The sequence below is a fragment of the Littorina saxatilis genome, unplaced genomic scaffold, assembly GCF_037325665.1.
Source record: "Littorina saxatilis isolate snail1 unplaced genomic scaffold, US_GU_Lsax_2.0 scaffold_365, whole genome shotgun sequence".
NCBI classification, from domain to species: Eukaryota; Metazoa; Mollusca; class Gastropoda; order Littorinimorpha; family Littorinidae; genus Littorina; species Littorina saxatilis.
Window position 1 is genome coordinate 52,832 of NW_027127047.1, and position 19,531 is coordinate 72,362.

General features: G+C 39.5%; 1 protein-coding gene across 1 annotated transcript in view; it reads left to right on the plus strand.

Moving 5' to 3' along the window:
* The window catches only part of LOC138955511 (uncharacterized), a 10,156-nt gene extending 533 nt beyond the window's left edge, over positions 1-9,623 (plus strand). The window contains exons 2-9 of the mRNA XM_070327100.1: positions 273-394; positions 696-882; positions 1,154-1,417; positions 1,960-2,082; positions 2,899-2,952; positions 3,903-4,208; positions 4,689-4,789; positions 5,382-9,623. Coding sequence (XP_070183201.1) covers positions 807-882; positions 1,154-1,417; positions 1,960-2,082; positions 2,899-2,952; positions 3,903-4,208; positions 4,689-4,789; positions 5,382-5,624 — 1,167 coding nt within the window. The 5' untranslated portion in view covers positions 273-394; positions 696-806 and the 3' untranslated portion in view covers positions 5,625-9,623. The remainder of the gene's footprint in view (positions 1-272; positions 395-695; positions 883-1,153; positions 1,418-1,959; positions 2,083-2,898; positions 2,953-3,902; positions 4,209-4,688; positions 4,790-5,381) is intronic.
* Positions 9,624-19,531: the final 9,908 nt, after the last annotated feature.

The window sequence follows — 19,531 nt, forward strand, 5'->3', positions numbered from 1 at the left end:
ATAAAAATGTGCATGTTTTCAACAAAACGTTGCATGTATGTTTGCTTGTAAATGTTGCTATTTTAGTTTTTGTTCTTTCTTCCCTTTTGCTCAAATATGTGTTTCGTCATCGAATATCAAACCTCTACATGATATTGTTCTCGTTGAACGGGATATACGTTTGACTTAAGCAAATTGAATATGTTATATTAAAATAAGCGCCGATTCATGTCATGACTTTGACTTGGCATGTCAAGAAAGTGTATACAGCTTTGCATTGTCATTGTATTTAGATCTTGAAGAGGCAAACATAACACTCCATGACAACTGGACCGTGACAGGAAGTGTAACAGTGTCCAAAGTGCCTGCTTCTGACAATATCACCTGTTTGTGGTCTAACTCGGTCAACAACGAGGTACGTCATTTCTAATTGTATCGTTAAGATAATTTAGGTTAGTCAGTCAGCTTACCTTGTTGGCAGGGCAATGTTAGGAACATACATAATTGCTAATTACTTGGTTGTCTGGATGGTTGTGTTCGATCATATGGTCGACTGGCTGAATGGATGAATATCAGAATAGTTAAAAGTTGGTTGAACAAATACAGGTTGAGTGATGGATCGCAAGCCAGTAAATAAAACCGTTCTCAAGAGCGTCAAGTGACCCGCAATATTCCCAACAGCTATCCAGTCATTCTGTCTTAACTGTTTCTTGCAGTTGCACCATCTTGCATCATCAGCAGCGGCTTTCACGCCCTACAACAACAGTGACACAGGCAAAGCGTACCTCAATGTTTCGTGTCACCTAAACACAACACTGAGTCCTTACATGGTGGGGAGCAATGATATCTTTGTGAAGATACTGCCAGATGGAAGGCCGTTCCTTGCTGCTACCGTTACTGTAGGTAAGTGATTGTTCCCTGGCAAATGTTAACATTTTCTGTTGTCTTGAATTAATTATTATTTCATTCATAGCTGCGGCTTGTGTCTCTGTTGCTGATTGTATATACTTGACGGTGAGCTTGTCGTGGGTATCATGCTTTATCAAAACCAAACCTTGAGTGTGTTTGTACCGAACAAATGATGGTCTCTTTTCAATAATGTGTTTTATGTAAAAGTCGTTCTACTGTATAGTTTTCACCCTGAATAGCCTCCTTATTGTGATCTTGTGGGCAGAGGAACCAGGTTCACTGATCTTAGACGAGTCTACATGTTTGTTGTCCGTTACGGAAGGAAGTCATGTGACATGCACTTGCAAAAGCAAAGACGATACTCAGGGGTATCCGTCTGGAAGAGTTGTGTGGACAAACAACGCAGGTCCTGCTGTCCTGGAACTACCCGACATCCAACAGACCCAAGGTGGTGTGCATGTGTGCCATTCACTATGGGGACCACACGATGAGGAGTTTGAGACGCTCAACTACTCTGTTATAGTGAACCGTAAGTGAAACAAAACACACACACACACACAGGTACACTTACACACTGACACACACACATGCATGCACGCACGCACTAACACATTGACACACACGCACGCACTCACATACACACACCCACACACACACAAGCTCGAGCGCACGTACTCACGCACGCAAATACACTTACACACTGACACACACGCACGCACGCACGCACGCACGCACGCAGTAACACACCGACACGCACGCACGCACACACGCACGCACGCACGCACGCACACACACACACATACACACACACACACAAACACAGACAGACATACACACACACACACACATACACACACACACACACACACACACACACACACGCACCACTCATATACCATTGAACAATTATACCTGCCCTATCAACTCCTTCGGTCCAAGAGATATGAACAGATACTCTTTGGTTTTATTAAAACAGTCTATACAAAGGAAAATTAAGCATTTCCAAACACCATGCTCGAGCAAGTAAACATAAAAGAATCTGAACATAGCATACTTCTTTCTGTCGATAAGCTCTTGACTTGAACCAAGAACGAGCTACTGGATTGCCAGTGGCAGCCGTGGCAGGAAGCGTTGTTGGATTTGTCGTCATTGTCGCCATTGCCATTTTCATCGTCGTGATCCTCAAACGTAGAAGTGAGTTTTAATTTTATATTTTTTTTAAATAACATGTTAATGCTGAAATAGCTTGGACAAGAAATTGTGTGCGATAATCACATCTAGCTGTTTAAGTGCGCAGTAGTATATCCATTGCCATTGCTGTGGTCGTCACGCATAAGTGAGGTTATTTTTTTTTTTAATGAAACGCTAATGCAGAAATGGTCTGAGAAAAAAAAAGTTAAAAGAAGAAAGCGTTTGAGATAATCACCTATGTGTTGACATGCGCAAGAGTCTAGTGGATAAGAGGTCAGCTTTCCATGTAAATCAAGGCCACGCCTGGTACAGTGAAGGGCGCATATTTCCCCGATCTCCGGGATCACCTGCTATTGCAGTATCCCATTTCGTCTGTGCACACACGCACGCAACCAAAATTAATACGCTCAAAAAGTGACATGAACAATACCAAGCATGTATTTCCTGAAAAAGTAGTGTGGCTGCCTAAATGGAGGGGACAACTGTCAAACGTGTAAATGTCCAACCATGCGAAAGCACAGTTGCAGCTAGGGCATTAACACAAAAGAGAAATAATATAACATGTCAATGTGTAATTACATTTTCTTAAAATGTACTGGGAAAGTAGCTTTCCCTTGACTTTTGTACCTGCTATTTTAAATATAATTAAATACAATACGAAAGTGTGATGTGCATGTTAACATTGAGTATTGCGTGTTGCGCAGAGGCTGCTTGTTTAACGATCGTACATGCTATTATACCGGCAATATAGTCCGAACACTGATTATGTGTATAGCGGGGACATGTACCTCAGTAATGTATGTGACATTGCTATTCCAGGGTCTAAAAGAGAAGCAACAGGAGAAAGGCGGGATACAATGCCTCTTGAGGGTGGTAAGCTTTCATTCGCGTTATCTTCTTCTACTTCGTCTATTATGTTTCTTGTCTAACCCTCCATCTGTCTTCCCCATCAATATGTTTTCTTGTGGTTAACTGGTGTTAGTTTCTTTTGTTTATAAACAATCACCATTGTCTTCACTAGGATTAACGTCGTGACTTCAACACCCAATAACCAAGTATCTGCTGTTTTAACATACTGTTTAGACACATACACTCACTGTAATGGCTATAACTGTGATGTGTGCTTGCTCACACCTACTTCAAAATCCACGACCAGCTAAACACGATACAATTTCTTGAAAGCATTTACCATAATTATCAAATAACCAAAGGGAAGTAATCGCTTAAACTCTCGCTTACTATATTACACATGTCGTATGCATAAAGAGCGATTACTTCCCATTGGTTTATTAATATCTTAACAACGCTCTGCCTCATTTCGTTTAAGATTCTAACATTTACAATGACAAATATCAGTGTCATGTTTATTGTTCTTTGATGTTTTCATGTCCAAGTTGTCTTAAGAAAGTTAGGAAACAAATTATGTTAAGCCGCGCATTTTAAGTGATCTAAAGGTGTCTGTTAGTTACCGTTGTGTTTAGGTAGTAACTGTTATGTAGGGGGTTTCACTTTAAAGTGGCATGTTTTTGTGTGTTTTGTGTTTTGATTTGTTGTAATATAAGCCAGCACCCTCACCCTACCACCATGATGTGTGTCCTTCCTTGTTGATCTTTAATATGCTAAGTGTGGACTGTTTTCAGAAAATCATATCAACTTCAACAAGTCGGGTTGATAACGAAAACATTAAGGACGCTTATCGTTAACAAGCACTTAATTGCAATTGAATATTGTGCATGTTAACGACAGGGAAGGGTAAGGGGTATATTGAGATAAAGAGAGCACACCTTTTATTGTTGTACACATACTGTTTTTCTTTTTTTCAGAATTTGAAGAACACATTAACGAATTATATCAACGCGCAGACGACCCAGCTCTTCCAAGACACAGCCCACAGAACTCTCTGGCCCCCCTATCATTAGCCAACCCTGCTGTCGACCCTCAAGGACCCGGGTCAGATGGTGCTCAAAACCACGTGTACGCGCAGGTCAACAAGGGGAAGAAAGAAAAGTCTGAGGATAACAAAGACAAACCAGGAAAAGCCCATGATGTCAAACAACTCACCAAGGGAGGGCAGACACAGAAGCATGCAGACACGGGAGATAAGGGAGGACCATCGCCAGAAGAGCAAGGTAGAGAAAGCCTTTATACTATTCGTAAGGAATAAAGCTAGCTCCGTGTGTGTTTTGTTCGTATGTGTACATTGTGTGTAATGTAGTCAGGCAACAACAAAAGGCAGATACATAAACCGAACACACACTTTTAAAGGAAGGGGTGAGACAGAAACTGTCTGAGAAAAAAAATCAAAACAATATGTATTGCTACATTAGATGACTGGTGAATTGTTGGCAGAACACATTGTGGAGCTGTTACACATTCTTCAGCCAGTATCACCTCGAAGTTTAGACGAGAGAGTAATGTAAACACAAACGTATCACATCATGAAATGCCGGGCGGAGAAACATCACATGCTCCCAGATGCTTCTGACAAAAACATACACACGCATGCACAGGGAATGTATTCCGTAAAGAAGCGCACATACTAACACCACACATACACAAATCAGTGAACGAAAACATACGCACTCAAAAAAGAGACTTTTTGTTTTCAGGCGCAGTTTACACTGAATGTGTGTCTGACAACAAGGAAGACAACTCTGTCACTAATGTGTACATGAACGTGGACGAGTCACCTCCCCTTCGCCCTGATCAGGTCTGTTGTGATTAACTCTATTCATGCTGGATTTATACACAGTCATTGTCTAATGACATCATAGTGTATCCAACCCGTGGAGTACGGTCGCATGCAATAAATCTGACAAATTCATTGAAAGCATCGATTTGTCACCAATTTTGCAGATGTTTAGCATTTACTCACTTTGCAAATCATCACTTCATTGATACAAAGAGGATGAAATGACAACATAAATATCATGCAGCTATTCTAGGGTGTTCAAAGTACCTAAATATGCTGACAACCCAAATCTTGTCATGGGATGATTTTAGATCAAATTTCCGTGCCACCTCTTCCCTAAAGAGTGCAGAGACTTTTAAAAGAGAACAGAATAATTATTCGAACATGCATCAGCTGTGATAGATATACTTTCAAAATGGGACAAGAAAGCAAGTAATAAGCAGAAAAGCAAGTATGTTTTTTATGTTTAAAACCAATCCAATACGTTATCCTGACTTAGCAACAACTAAAATAGAGAAATTATTATGACATGCATTCAATATAATGATGAATCTCCATCAGAACGTGCGTGCGTGTGTGTCAGTGTGTTACCTTGTTCGTTGTATTTCAGGACACCCAGGCAACAAAGAAAGCCAGCGGTAACGAAGACTTGCACGATCCTGACCTGAACCCATATCACAACACAGAGACGACCCAACACCAAGGAGACTACACAAATGTGCAGCTAGAGCTAAACGACGGAGAAGGGGTGACGAAGACAGCAGAAACCGATGACGAATATCACCACTTGCAATTGGCTCGACCGGAACAGTTGGACGAAAACCCCACTTATAATCATCTTGCGGGTGTCTAGAACCCGTGTCTTGTGAAATACACATGTATGGTTGTCATTAACATAAACATCAAGCAATAACTTGGTAATATGTTCCAATGTATTGTATGGTTTTGCATGGTATTGCATATTTCATTTGTGTCATACGATATTGCACTTCATTGTATATCTATATATATTGCTATGTATTGAATTTTGCCCGTGTGAAAATCTAAACCTTTTGATCAAGCGATTCAATAATCATCAACACATCTGAAAGCATTGAACGCCAATACTGTAAGCATTCCACATCTGTTCTATGTATACAACAAATACATGCAAATCGTTTTAAGTTTTAAGTCAGTGTTTTGCTCTTTTGTTTCTTTCTTGTTTGTTTGCGTGTATGATAGCTTGTCCGCTTGCTTGCACGTTTGTTTGACAAACCAATTATACAAGAACAGTTTACAATGCTTTTAGTTGCTGAGACTTGCTCTGTTCATCATGTGTCCTTGAATTGAAATGACACTTCTTTTTTCCAAGCACAAACATCAAGTTGTAGATAGAGAGGCATGTGTTTACTTTCAGCGCAGTGTTGTTTTCGTTGTATTTCTTGTTGTCCTTCAGCAGATTTGTTTTGTTTTCAACGTAAGATCAAATCATACAAATTGTAATACTCGTCACGCTTTGTGTGATGCTTAATGCTTAGTGCTATTAGCATGAGCCAAGATAATGCTTAAGGCTGTAGGATACACCTGAAAGTACGCTGGAGTAGCCTCCCTTCCCGGATTTAGAACGCGTTTCGTGTCGTAACAGATTATCCACTTATTAGCCATATCCGTATGCAAAATAATGAAATAAACATTAGGAAATGGCAGAAGTTTACAACTATCGACATTCTCTATCAGTGCAATAAAAAACAATCGTTAGAACTTGCATTTACGACATGTCGTGCGTGAGAACGTGTCAGTAAACAAGCACTTCTTGCCTGGCTGAAGAACCCTACGAGTCAATCTAAAACAGACGACAAGTAATGGAAAGCAGTCTGCGGATAAACATAACAAACTGCTGATGAAAAAGTGTGTTCATCCCTGCTCTGGATAAAAGAGATCGGACTGATGACAACGTGGCAGCGTTCACGCGAAGATATTTTTCAGATTATCGCTTCTACATTTTATTGCACGTACTTGGGGCAGATCTGAATTTCACACTGGAAGATGACAAATTGGTCTTGTGAGTTGAGAACCACATTTATCAGGTAACTTACCAAACCGGAGTGTGTGTGTGTGTGTGTGCGTGTGTGTGTGTGTGTGTGTGTGTGTGTGTGTGTGTGTGTGCGCGTGTCAGTGTGTGTGTGTGTGTGTGTCTGTGTGTGTGTGCCGGATTACCACCATTAACGCACCCTTTTGGACTTTTCTACGTAACCTTACTATGCCTGCTGTGACATTCACGAGGATTATTGTGATTCTTGGACAATCGTGTGCCTGTGCTGGACTTGCAGGAAGACAAACGGCGTCGGAACGGTATACGTGCTGCCAAGTGTGCACGCCCAGAGCGCAGTGTGAACCGAGAGGGAGTGTGTCATTGTGTGGACGTTTTGCTTGATTGATTTATTCAAGATTTAATTTGCTTTTTGGTTCAATAGAAAAATATGTGTACGTTATACTTTGTATTTTGTGGTGTGATTCGCCCGAGTTCGAGACCCCCATACCCGAACGCCTCTGTGGGTAGAATTGTATACTTGTGTGAGTAACGTGAGTGTGTAGATGAGAATGTGATAGTTGCTTTGGACCCAGACACACACAGCAGACTTTAACGCAACAGCTAAGTTTCAGCCTGACAAAGAAATTCGAGTGACACAGCTAAGGGCTGTACTTGTAATTTCTCTATTAAAACAAATGTTTCAAGATCTTTAGGCCAATACAAATAAATTGTCTGTTTCTAATAACATGGGTAAACAAAATAGGGTAGGCAGGTAGGGATTTTTTTTTGCCAGGATACAATTCTTGGAAATAACTAATTGACACAAAGAGACAAGACTCGCTATAGATAGATTGATAACAAAACTTTAAAAAATGTGACAAAGGATATAAAATGATTGTTTTACCTGGTCTGGAATCTTCAGTAGTAATTGCATAAAAAAAAGCCTGTATATCAATTATCATGTTAACTTTTTCTTAAAAGGGGTGCACTAAATCCTAGTCTGTTTGTTTTTAATGGACTAAGCAATCCTTGGACTGACAGAAACAGATGTATTCTAAAAATGTCCAGTTGCTTAATTTTTTTTTTCTAATTTGAAGAGAATATGCACTCTTTTGTGTTCAAATGGGTAGGGGGCGGGGATAGTAAAAGGATCACAGTTCAAGATTGTGCGCGACAAGAGGTGTGTTTCTTTTAACTGTGATAAAAAGCGAAAACTCAACTTGGTATCAAACACTATTTCTAAACACAGTAACCACTTTAGCTCTTTTAATTTTTGTTTCTGCCTTCCAAACTTCTAATTCAGCTTCAAAATTGAGAAAAAAAGTGTGTTTTTTCTGAATTCAACAGTTAAATTACTATGTTGGATGTTCTATTTTGCTTCCCTATTTCTTCTGAAGTTTTTGATCATCTGATTACCATGCTTTCCTATTTGGAAGATAATATGCACTCTTTCTGAAAAATGGGTAGGGGGTGGGGGAGGTAAAAGCATCACAGTTCAAGATTTTGCGCGACAAGAGGTGTGTTTCTTTTAACTGTGATGAAGAGGGATAACTCAACTTGGTATCTAACACTATTTCTGAACACTGTAACCACTTTAGCACTTTTAATTTTTTTTTCTGTCTTCCAAGCTTTAAATTCAGCTTATAAAATGAGTAAATAAAAGTGGTTTTTTTTCTCTGAATTCACCAGTTAAATCACTGTTTGGTGTTCCTTTTTTGCTTCCCTATTTCTGTTCTGAAGTTTTTGATCATCTGATTACCTTGCCTTTCTATTTGGAAGATAATATGCACTCTTTTCTGAAGAATGGGTAGGGGGTAGTAAAAGCATCACAGTTCAAGATTTTGCGCGACAAGAGGTGCGTTTCTTTTAACTGTGATGAAGAGGGATAACTCAACTTGGTATCTAACACTATTTCTGAACACTGTAACCAGTTTTTCACTTTTAATTTATTTATTTCTGTCTTCCAAGCTTTAAATTCAGCTAATAAAATGAGTAAAAAAGTGTTTTTTTCTGAATTCACCAGTTAAATCACAATGTTGCATGTTCTATTTTGCTTCCCTATTTCTGTTCTTAAGTTTTGATCATCTGACTACCTAGCTTGTCTATTTGGAAGATAATATGCACTCTTTTCTGAAAAATGGGTAGGGGGTGGGGGTAGTAAAAGCATCACAGTTCAAAATTTTGCGCGACAAGAGGTGTATTTCTTTTAAAATTTGTGAAGAGGGATAACTCAACTTGTTATTTAACACTATTTCTGAACACTGTAACCACTATAACCCTTTTAATTTATGTTTGACTGTGTTCCATGCTTCAAATTGGGCTTCAAAAATGGATACATATGGGGTTTTTTCTCCAAATTCACCAGTAAAAACACTATGTTTGATGTTCTATTTTGCTTCCCTATTTCTCTTCTTCAGTTTGTGATCATCTGATTGTTTTTTTGTTAACATATTCACAATACAATATCACACATTCTTCAGTAGGGTTTGCGTGAAAAAATCTCATACCTATGCTCAAACTTTAGTCGTTATCTCAAAATGTTGCGCGACGAGCTCTATTCATTTTGTTTTTTCCTGACAAACAAAACACTGAACTAACATAAAAAACAAACCTTTAAAACTGCCTAACCACTTTGAAATATGGCCTCAGGTGTATACTCCAGCCTTAAGGGTATCCAAAAGAAGACGATATTGAAAAGGGAAAGAACCGTCGAGAGAATATTGTAAATATGATTCATGTTTGGTACATCGCTGACTCTGGAGTAGCTTTTATTCAAGTTCATCTTAGGTAAATATGAGCATGTGTTTTCATTTGTCAAACTTAGTAATATAACAAACCATGCACACACTGTTTTATTCCTGTATGCGTGTATGTGTGTGTGTGTGTGTGTGTGTGTGTGTGTGTGTGGTTAGTCTGTGTGAGTTGATGGGTGTGTGTGTGTGTGTGTGTGTGTGTGTGTGGGTGTGTGTGTGTGTGTGTATATATCTATGTGTGTGTGTGTGTGTGTGTGTGTGTGTGTGTGTGTGTAAGAATGTGTGTGTGTGTGTGTGTGTGTGTCACGCACACTTAGAAACAGACAGTCAAACAAACAGACAGAAGTACAAGCACACACAATACAACACAACACACACACACACACACACACACACACACACACACACACACACACACATACACCCACACACATACACCCACCCACACACACACACACACACACACACACCCACACACACCCACACACACACACAGACATACACACACACGCACACACAAATACATGTACAAAACAGAGAACAAAATGATGCATTATTGTCCAGACGCTGTTAACTCCGAATGTGTGTCTGACTCCAAGAAGAACAACTCTGTCACCAACGTGTACATGAACGTGGAAGAGTCACCTCCCTTACCCACTGATCAGGTGCGTTTGTGAACATACAATGACAATCATAGTTTTTTTATGGGGGTGTTTTGTACAATAGTGAGCAAGTGCAGAGACTTTTAATTGAAACTTAAATATATTATTCATATAAATAAAAATAACAGTGATAATGGAGTCTTTTAACACTATATCTGCCGTGGCAGAGTGTCTGAAGGGGACACACAATTACGTATATCCCTAAGGCAAATCAAACTAAAGTAACCATGTTCTAAATGAGCACCAAATAGGTAACAATAATACTAATCAAGAGAAATTATTATGGGATTCATTCAGTATGATGATGAATCTCCACACTATGAAATAATCGTAGCCATATCAAATTATCTTTACCGTATACATTGTATTTCAGGACAGCCATGCAGCAAAGAAAGACAGCAGTAACGTAAACTTGCAGCGTCCCGACCCCAACACATACCACAACACAGACACGCCCAACAACAAGGATACTACACGAATGTGCAGTCAGTGCAAAACAGAGCAGAGGGGATCATGAAGACAACTGGAACCGCTGACGAATACCGCCACTTGACATTTTCTCGACGGGAACAGTTGGAGGAAACTTCAACCTATGATCATCTAACATAACTATAGAACGCAGAGCTGTTTGGTACCAATGCAACACACCCAAAAGAGTTGATTTTGATTCCAATGTGTTCGCGTTTAAGCGTGTTGGTAAACAAATTATGTATGTGTTATTTACACCAACAATGTTTGTTTTCTGCAGTTAAACGTGTTAAACTGTTCAATCGCGAATAAGTAATTTAACAAGCCATGCAAGCGTAGCTGCTATTATATTGTGTATTTACTAGGTGTGGTTTGTCCTTGTAACAATACGGTTACCTGTATTCAGATGGTATCTTGGACAGAATGTAATTCCACACAGATTATGTTGAGACATAGACACATTATGATGATTGTCTGACGAAGCTGTCAGGGTTCAGAGAGAGAGAGAGAGAGAGAGAGAGAGAGAGAGAGAGAGAGAGAGAGAGAGAGAGAGAGAGAGAGAGAGAGAGAGAGAGAGAGAGAGAGAGAGAGAGAGAGAGAGAGAGAGAGAGAGAGAGAGAGAGAGAGAGAGAGAGAGAGAGAGAGAGAGAGAGAGAGAGAGAGAGAGAGAGAGAGAGAGAGAGAGGGAGAGAGAGAGAGAGAGAGAGATTCGCCTTTCGCTCTGGGGGTATACAGTGCCTTGGCGTTGCACTTCTACTTAATTGTTTTGTTTTTCCCGCAATGCTATGTATAAATGAATTGAGCCTTACTCCGGGAATTGCTATTTGTTTGACATGAAATCCATACTTATGAGAAAAAAAATAATTCAACGGAATGAGTTTACATACGTAGTAGTGTTATTTGTATTTGCATGTACACCCATGGGGTTTCTTGAATACATGTTCTCTTGCTTACTCTCTTAAACACGAGCCACTCTGTAAAGCACAGTATATACTGTTAAACACAAGTTGTATCAATAAACATTTGTTCGACATCACAATTACATTTAACCGCAGGTCCGTTCATCTGCGAGTACTGGAACGATTTCTGCGTGCATGTAAACGTTCATGCTGTTTGTATGCATATTTTCAACACACATTGCCCGAAATAAACCTTTTCCGTTACATTAAATTAGATACCTAGGTCTTAGTTATCCACCATATTTCACTACCACCCGACCTTTTTTTGCTAAAACATTATCCATGTGTGCCGGATGTAATATGAGCGCGTCCTCACAAAAACACTCTTTAGGCGTCAGACATGCCCTACAGAACATCGAGTTTTCCTGAGTTAGAAATAAGATTGTGTTTAAACGATCTTCAGAATAACACGTGTGAGATAAACGATTTATGTAAAGAAAATGTACGAGTTCCCTCTGTTCTGTTACACTTGAAGCATGCTAAATATCTAGAGCTTTGTCTGTGTGTGTATGTATGTGTGTGTGTGTGTGTGTGTGTGTGTGTGTGTGTGTGTGTGTGTGTGTGTGTGTGTGTGTGTGTGTGCTTGCGTGCGTGCGAGCGTGTGTACATGTGTGTGTGCGTGTGTGTGTGTGTGTGTGTGTGTGTGTGGGTGCGTGCATGTGTGTGCGGGTGCGTGTGTGTGTTTATGTGTGTCTGTATGTGTGTGTGCGTGTGTGTGTGTGTGTGTGTGTGTGTGTGTGAGAGAGAGAGAGAGAGACAGAAAGAGAGAGAGAGAATGGGAGAGAGAGAGAGAGAGAGAGAGAGAGAGAGAATGGGAGAGAGAGAGAGAGAGAGAGAGAGAGAGAGAGAGAGAGAGAGAGAGAGAGAGAGAGAGAGAGAGAGAGAGAGAGAGAGAAAGAGAGAGAGAGTGTGATGAAAATCAAATACCTTTCGTTAGAACACTAGGCTAGTAGGGAAATGTTATATTTGTACATTGTTTTTGCATCTGGAATGCAGAGGCATCGAAAAAAAAAGGAACACAACACAATCTCGTTGTATAAAACGAGAAAGCAAAACGGATGTGTATGGCAGGAGAGAAAGATTATCCGCTCTTTTGAAAATAACGCGCATCTCATGTAACGCACTTTGCTATGTCACTTTTCCTGGTACCGCTCTTATATTTCTTGACGATCTAAAGTCGTTCTTGTTTAAAGGCAAAGTTATTTCCGTCAAACCCATTCGACGCATCACCACAGACCTGGCCACGGATGAGAACATTCTTCTACTTTAGTTTTGTCAAAAGCTAATACTATGATAATATCAAATATGGAGGTGGTAGTAATATTCCTGATAGTAAAGCTGGTGTTTAAAACACTAGTTGTGGTAATGCTAGCATTGTTGGTAGTGTTGGTAATTTGGTGGTGGTAATAGCAGTGGCAAATATGGCAATTGTAAAGTCGGTAGCGCTAATGGCGGTTAAGTAAATGGAGTTGTCAAAATTGGTGGTGGTGAGGGTGGTATTATTTATCATGACAGCGTGTTGGTAGCAGTTGGTATTCTGTGAGGGGATTCGTACTTGCGTCCGTGTGTCTGTTTGTTTTCTTTTGTTTTGTTCTTTATTGTTTCTGCACGTGTCTTTGGATGTGTGCGCATTTTGATTATGCCAGTGTCTGAATCGTTCTGCTTATATTCGTGACCCTCCACCAATAAGTGAGTCGGATGTCACCTCGCGCGGTTCTGCGCTAGGCGTAATATACGCCGCCCGGGGGGTGTCAGGTATCAGTGTGAGGGTCACCTTAGTCACAGGCGTATAACTCGAACAAATTTTCTAAAAACGGTTTTCACCACTGAATAGAGCATAAAAAAACTCTTTAAGAACATGTAAAAATAAAGAAATCATGCCAAGGTGACATGCGACTTATTCCGTGGTGGAGGGTCACATTTTTCCTGCTGGTATTTATCTCTTAGTAGGATTGAGTTTCACGACCGAGCGATTGCTTCGTCATCAGAACATGATCTGAGCAGGAAAGTTGCCTGACAACGGGGTGTGAATCTGACAGTAAAGCGTAAACAATCCGCAGACAACTCCATTGAAAACAACGGCTATTTAAACCAAATTCGTCATGTACAGGCAGCCTGTAGAATTACACGAATATGCCGTTCGCGTTATGTGTCCTGTTCTTTTCAAACTTTGTTTCCTTTTGGATAATCATGAGGTTAATTATGGACACATTTTATAATGTATAATTGAGTACCTTCTTAGATCTGTTTTCCAACACAGGATATCAAGCGATGGCCCTTCCTGGCTGATTTCAGCATAACTAAAAGCAAATTAACGTGGTGATTATTGTGTGACTAATCACAGAATATGGCGTTTCAGATGTTACGACCTGGCTGCTTAACTTTCTGTTTCGAGTTCATTTTCTTCTTCTCTTTCCTTTTTCATTACTGTCTTATGTTAATGCCGGGGAATGCGAAATGCTTCCTCCAACTCGAAAACTAAATGGCTTGCTGTGTCGTATCAACTATACACGAGTTGCACTGCTAGCAAAAACGAGCTTTTAAATATCTGAAAATATCAACGAGTGTAAATCTGGTACGACGCAGCACGCTCTCTCTCTCTCTCTCTCTCTCTCTCTCTCTCTCTCTCTCTCTCTCTCTCTCTCTCTCTCTCTCTCTCTCTCTCTCTCTCTCTCTCTCTCTCTCTCTCTCTTTCTCTCTCTCTCTCTCTCTCTCTCTCTATCTCTCTCTCTCTCTATCTCTCTCTCTTTCTCTCTCTCTCTCTCTCTCTCTCTCTCTCTCTCTCTCTCTCTCTCTCTCTCTCTCTCTCTCTCTCTCTCTCTCTCTACGTTGCTTGCTTGTAACATCAGTTTCAATTATGCCCTTGACAATAACGTTGAATGTTCGTCTCTATGTATCATTGTGTTGGTTAGTTGTCTGTTTGTTTGTTCTGATGACTTCTTTTTATGATTAGATAAGTCCCTCTCATGGAAAAGGGCTTGATGGAAAAATAAGCACCTGTTTGCTTACGCCATTACCCTCGTTAATATATAATGTGTCTTGTCTTGTCGTGTCTCTCTCTGTGTTCTCTGTTTCCATTGCTTCTGTTAACATTTTGTAGGTTTTAGCTCGCTTGCAGGCTACTTGTTCAGTTCTGACTAAAGACTACGCGACCACACGCGACCGCACGCGCGACCGTGTGCGACCTCCAGCCAAAGTATGTTAATATATTAATTTTATATCTTCAGAACATTATCTGACTTTGTACCAAGTTTTGGGTTATATAAATACAACATATGGGAGTTATGAAGCATTTTGAAGAGTTATCGAGCGAAAGTGAAAGCATCGGATTTCTGCATCCGACCCTGTTCGCATTGTTAACCCGCACACGCGACCTCAAATCAAAGTCACTTTTAAGTTATATAAATCAAAACTAAGGGAGTTATGATGCACTTTCGAAGGCAAACGCTTGATAGCTCTCCGAAAATGCTTCATTACTCCCTTATTTTTGACTTGTTGACTTTAAACTTGGTACAACGTGAGAAAATACTGTAAATATATTAGAACAACAACAACAACACTATTTCATGCACATGCTTTAGTTGGAGGTCGCATAGTCTTTAGTCAGACCGACTTTTTCAGTTGTTTGTATGTTTTTGTTATGTTGCATATGTTCTCAGGTCCTTGCCCAACAGAGTGCTCATTAAGGGACAGCATCAGAGACATATTTGAAAGTTGATTTATTTGGCGAATGTTGCATGGTTATCAAAGAATGTGTTGTATCTACGATTTGCAAAACACCTTTTAGATATCTGAAGCCTGTCTTACACTGTGCCGAATATCCTTACGAATATGAAAATGTTGCATTCGGCCAAAAAAGAGACGAATGGACAGGAAAAAACAGAGAAAAATCGAAGGCTTACGAATCCTTGTGAATGTCATACGAATGGTTGCGACTGCTTGCGAATGTCTACCGATCATTGCGATTGTATACGAATCCATATACGGATCTATTACGAACGTTGCGAGTGGCCTTGCGAGTGTTGCGAGTGCTTGCGTTTGCAGCATTTTACGAATAAAACGAGTATGCAATTCGCATTGTTCGTAATGTTGCTCTTACACTCTGGCGAATTGCCCTTGCGAATAGATGTCGCCAATAACTCGTAATAATCGGGACATGGTCGCAAGGCATTCGTAAATGTTCTTAACCATTCGCCACCATTCGTCTCTTTTTGCGAACATTAGCAACATGCTCCTAATATTCGCAAGGAAGTCATATTCTGAATGTTTCGCAACGTACTCGTAAGTATTCGCAAACCATTCGTAATCATCGTAAAGATATGCGTAGCGCTCGTAATGTTGTTGTTTTGTGCACATTTTGCCAACATCTTGCGAATGGTTGCGAATTCATTACGAATTTCTCAGGAATGTTTTGACCATTTCTTGCCAATTCATAAGAATGTTGCGAAAGCCTTACGAATGCTTGCGAGTGACTGCAATTATTCGTAAAGTGTTTGCAAGAACTCGCAAGGCCATTCGCAAGATTCGTAATAAACTCGCAAGAAATACGCAAGAAATGTGTATATGGATTCCTATGCATTCGCAATGATCAGTAGACATTCGCAAGCACTCGCAACCAATCGTAAGAACTTCACAATAAATATTGATATGGATTCCTATGCATTCGCAATGATCGGTAGAGATTCGCAAGCAAGCGTAACCAATTCGTATCAGAGCTTATCAGATCGTGATATTTTTGGAAAAGTGATGGCGCTTTGCTCGCCGATTTAAAGCGCGGCATTCGCCGTTGGTGTGAACTAGGCATAAGAAATTCGCAAGGATTGGTAAGGCTTCCAATTTTCTATATTATTCATGTCCATGTGTCTATTTTTTTGCCGAATACAACATGTTCATATTCGCAAGGATATTCGGCACAATGTAAAGACAGGCATAACGAATGGTTGCGAATGGCTTGCTAGCGCCACGAATACTTTGCGATGATTACAAATGTCTTGCGAGTACTAACGAGTACGTTGCGAGAAAAATAGCAATATGACTTCCTTGCGAATATTAGGAGCAAGTTGCTATGTTCAAAACAAGAGACGAATTGTAACGAATAGTTAAGAACATTTACGAAAGTCTTGCGACCATGTCCCGATCATTGTGAATTATTGGAAAATGCTATTCGCAAGGGCAATTCGGCACAGTGTAAGAGTAGCTTAAACAACAACGTGATTGTGGTGAGATGAACAAAGTTTAAAAAAAAAAAAAAAAAAAAGACTTATGTACTCACCGATGAGAACAGCACAAGACAGTACGAATTTTCGCTTATGTAAGCTTCTGCTTTGTCTTGCCTTTTGTGTTTGTTTGTTCCCGATGAAGCTTACAAACATTCGTACTGTCTTGTGCTGTCCTTGTATCGGTGAGTACAGAATTCTTTAGTTTTTTAACCTTTCAGATACATCATTTAAGCTCTGTTGCAATATGCATTGAATTTGTGAAAGGCTTTTTTTGGTTGCGTGTTAGAGAAACAGAGGAAAGAAAGAGAAATAAACTAAAACTGAAACTGAAACTGAACTTTATTACCAAAGGATAGAGGTTTTAGGCAAAGCCTTATCTTACTGCCCTTGTGACATGTGCTTTTGATTATAATTCTTACTTTGCCACTAAAATGCCATACAACAACTTAATACAGACTGATTGTTCAAATTATCGACCCATTTCTCTCCTAAGCTGTATCGAAAAGGTGTTTGAAAAATGTGTCCAGTCACGAGTATTTGAATACTTAACTCTCAACATCATTCTTTCGCCTTACCAGTCTGGATTCATACCAAAAGATTCCACCACCTACCAGTTGATTTCTTTGTATAATGACTTGTGTAAATCTCTAGACAATAATATTCCTACTCAAGCCGTATTTTTTTACATATCTAAAGCGTTTGATAAAGTATGGCACAAGGGCCTTATTAGGAAACTGGAAGCAATCGAAATACGTGGACGGCTCTTAATCTGGTTCCAAGATTACCTCTCTGGGCGTAAACAGGCAGTTGTTTTAAAAGGAAATAAGTCAATATATTTACCCGTCTCAGCAGGAGTCCCACAAGGATCAGTATTAGGCCCTACGTTGTTCCTCGTTTATATTAACGATATAGTGAAAAATATTGAATCTGTTATTAAATTATTCGCTGATGACACAAGTATGTATTTATCCGTTGAAAATCCTGTTCTCAGAGCCGAGATTCTAAATTCAGACCCGAGTAAAATTTTTAAATGGGCAAAAAAGTGGAAAGTTCTTTTCAGTCAAACTAAAACCGAATTATTAAATTTAGGCAGACAACAGAATCCGGATTTTACTGAATTAAAGTTTGGCGATAACACATTACAAGATGTAGAAAAGCACAAGCACCTAGGTGTAATCGTTCAAAATAATTGTAAATGGGAGTCCCAAACAAAATCTATCGTAGCCAAATGCCGCTTATTGATTTCTTGTCTGCGCTCATATCAATATAGATTAAGCAGAAAATCCCTAGAAAACATGTATAAACATGTATAAATCATTTATATTGCCAAGTATTGATTACGCAGACGTTGTATGAGATAATTGCACTACCGGATTGGCAGATGAATTAGAAGGTCTTCACTTAGAGGCAATACGAATTCGCATGTACAAAACAGAATTGTATAAATCATTGTTTTTCCCATCAACAACACATCTATGGAATGCCTTGCCTGATGCAATCAAACTTATCGAATCCACAAGCCAATTTAAAAGATATTTAACTGCTAACGATCCAGTTGTGCCACCGTATTTTTACATTGGAGAACGACAGGTCCAAGTGATTCACAGTAAATTAAGGTTAGGCATGACCGATTTAAACCAGCACCTAGTCGATAGGCATTTGAGCAATAATCCAGCGTGTGCCTGTGGCCACGCATCAGAAGACGTAAAACACTTTCTTTTAGATTGCCCTCAATACGATAGAGACCGAACCAGAACAATAGGTACTCTCCCCACTGACCAAATTACGATAGCAACACTCTTATTTGGTGATGCACGATTGTCAAAAGAATCAAATGAATCTGTTTTTGATAAAGTCCAGGAATATATTATTTCAACTGGCCGACTTGGGGCAAAACGAATTTGAGTGCAGTATGCCCCATTAATTATAGATAATCTAAGTCTAAATTTAATTAAGAAGTTATAGCGATTGTTATTGGTATATGCAATTGTGATGTATACTAATGTACTCTCTCTCTCTCTCTCTCTCTCTCTCTCTCTCTCTCTCTCTCTCTCTCTCTCTCTCTCTCTCTCTCTCTCTCTCTCTCTCTCTCTTTTTAACTTTTTAATTTTTTTTTTTTTTAATTTTTATTTTAATTATATAATTGTGTGTCTATGCGTCCCAAGGACAGATTGTAAGAAAAGGCGTAGCCTTAAATCTAAATCCTTGTAAAATAAAGTTCAATTCTCTCTCTCTCTCACTCTCTCTCTCTCTCTCTCTCTCTCTCTCTCTCTCTCTCTCTCTCTCTCTCTCTCTCTCTATCTCCCGACTTACTCTCTCTCTCTCTCGCTTACTCTCTCTCTCGCCCTCTCCTTTCCTCTCTCTCTTTCCCTTTTATATTCTGTGTCCACTCTATTGTCGTGTCCTGTCTCCATTATGCCTTTGCTTTTTGTCAAATATGTATATAATTATATATATACATGTATGTTTGCACATTTTGTTTGTTTCTCATTTGTTTTGGTTTGGAAAGTGTTTGTCGAAGTCTCGTCGCAAGTTATTGAAATCCATATGTTTAATTCTCCCGTTAGGGTCACCACCATAAGCTTGAGCTTGTTGATGATCCGTAACATGTATCATGTTCAAATACATATGAATTGTTGAATAAACACTGTTTAAACCAACTTAATACAGACGCACATACTTTTTGTT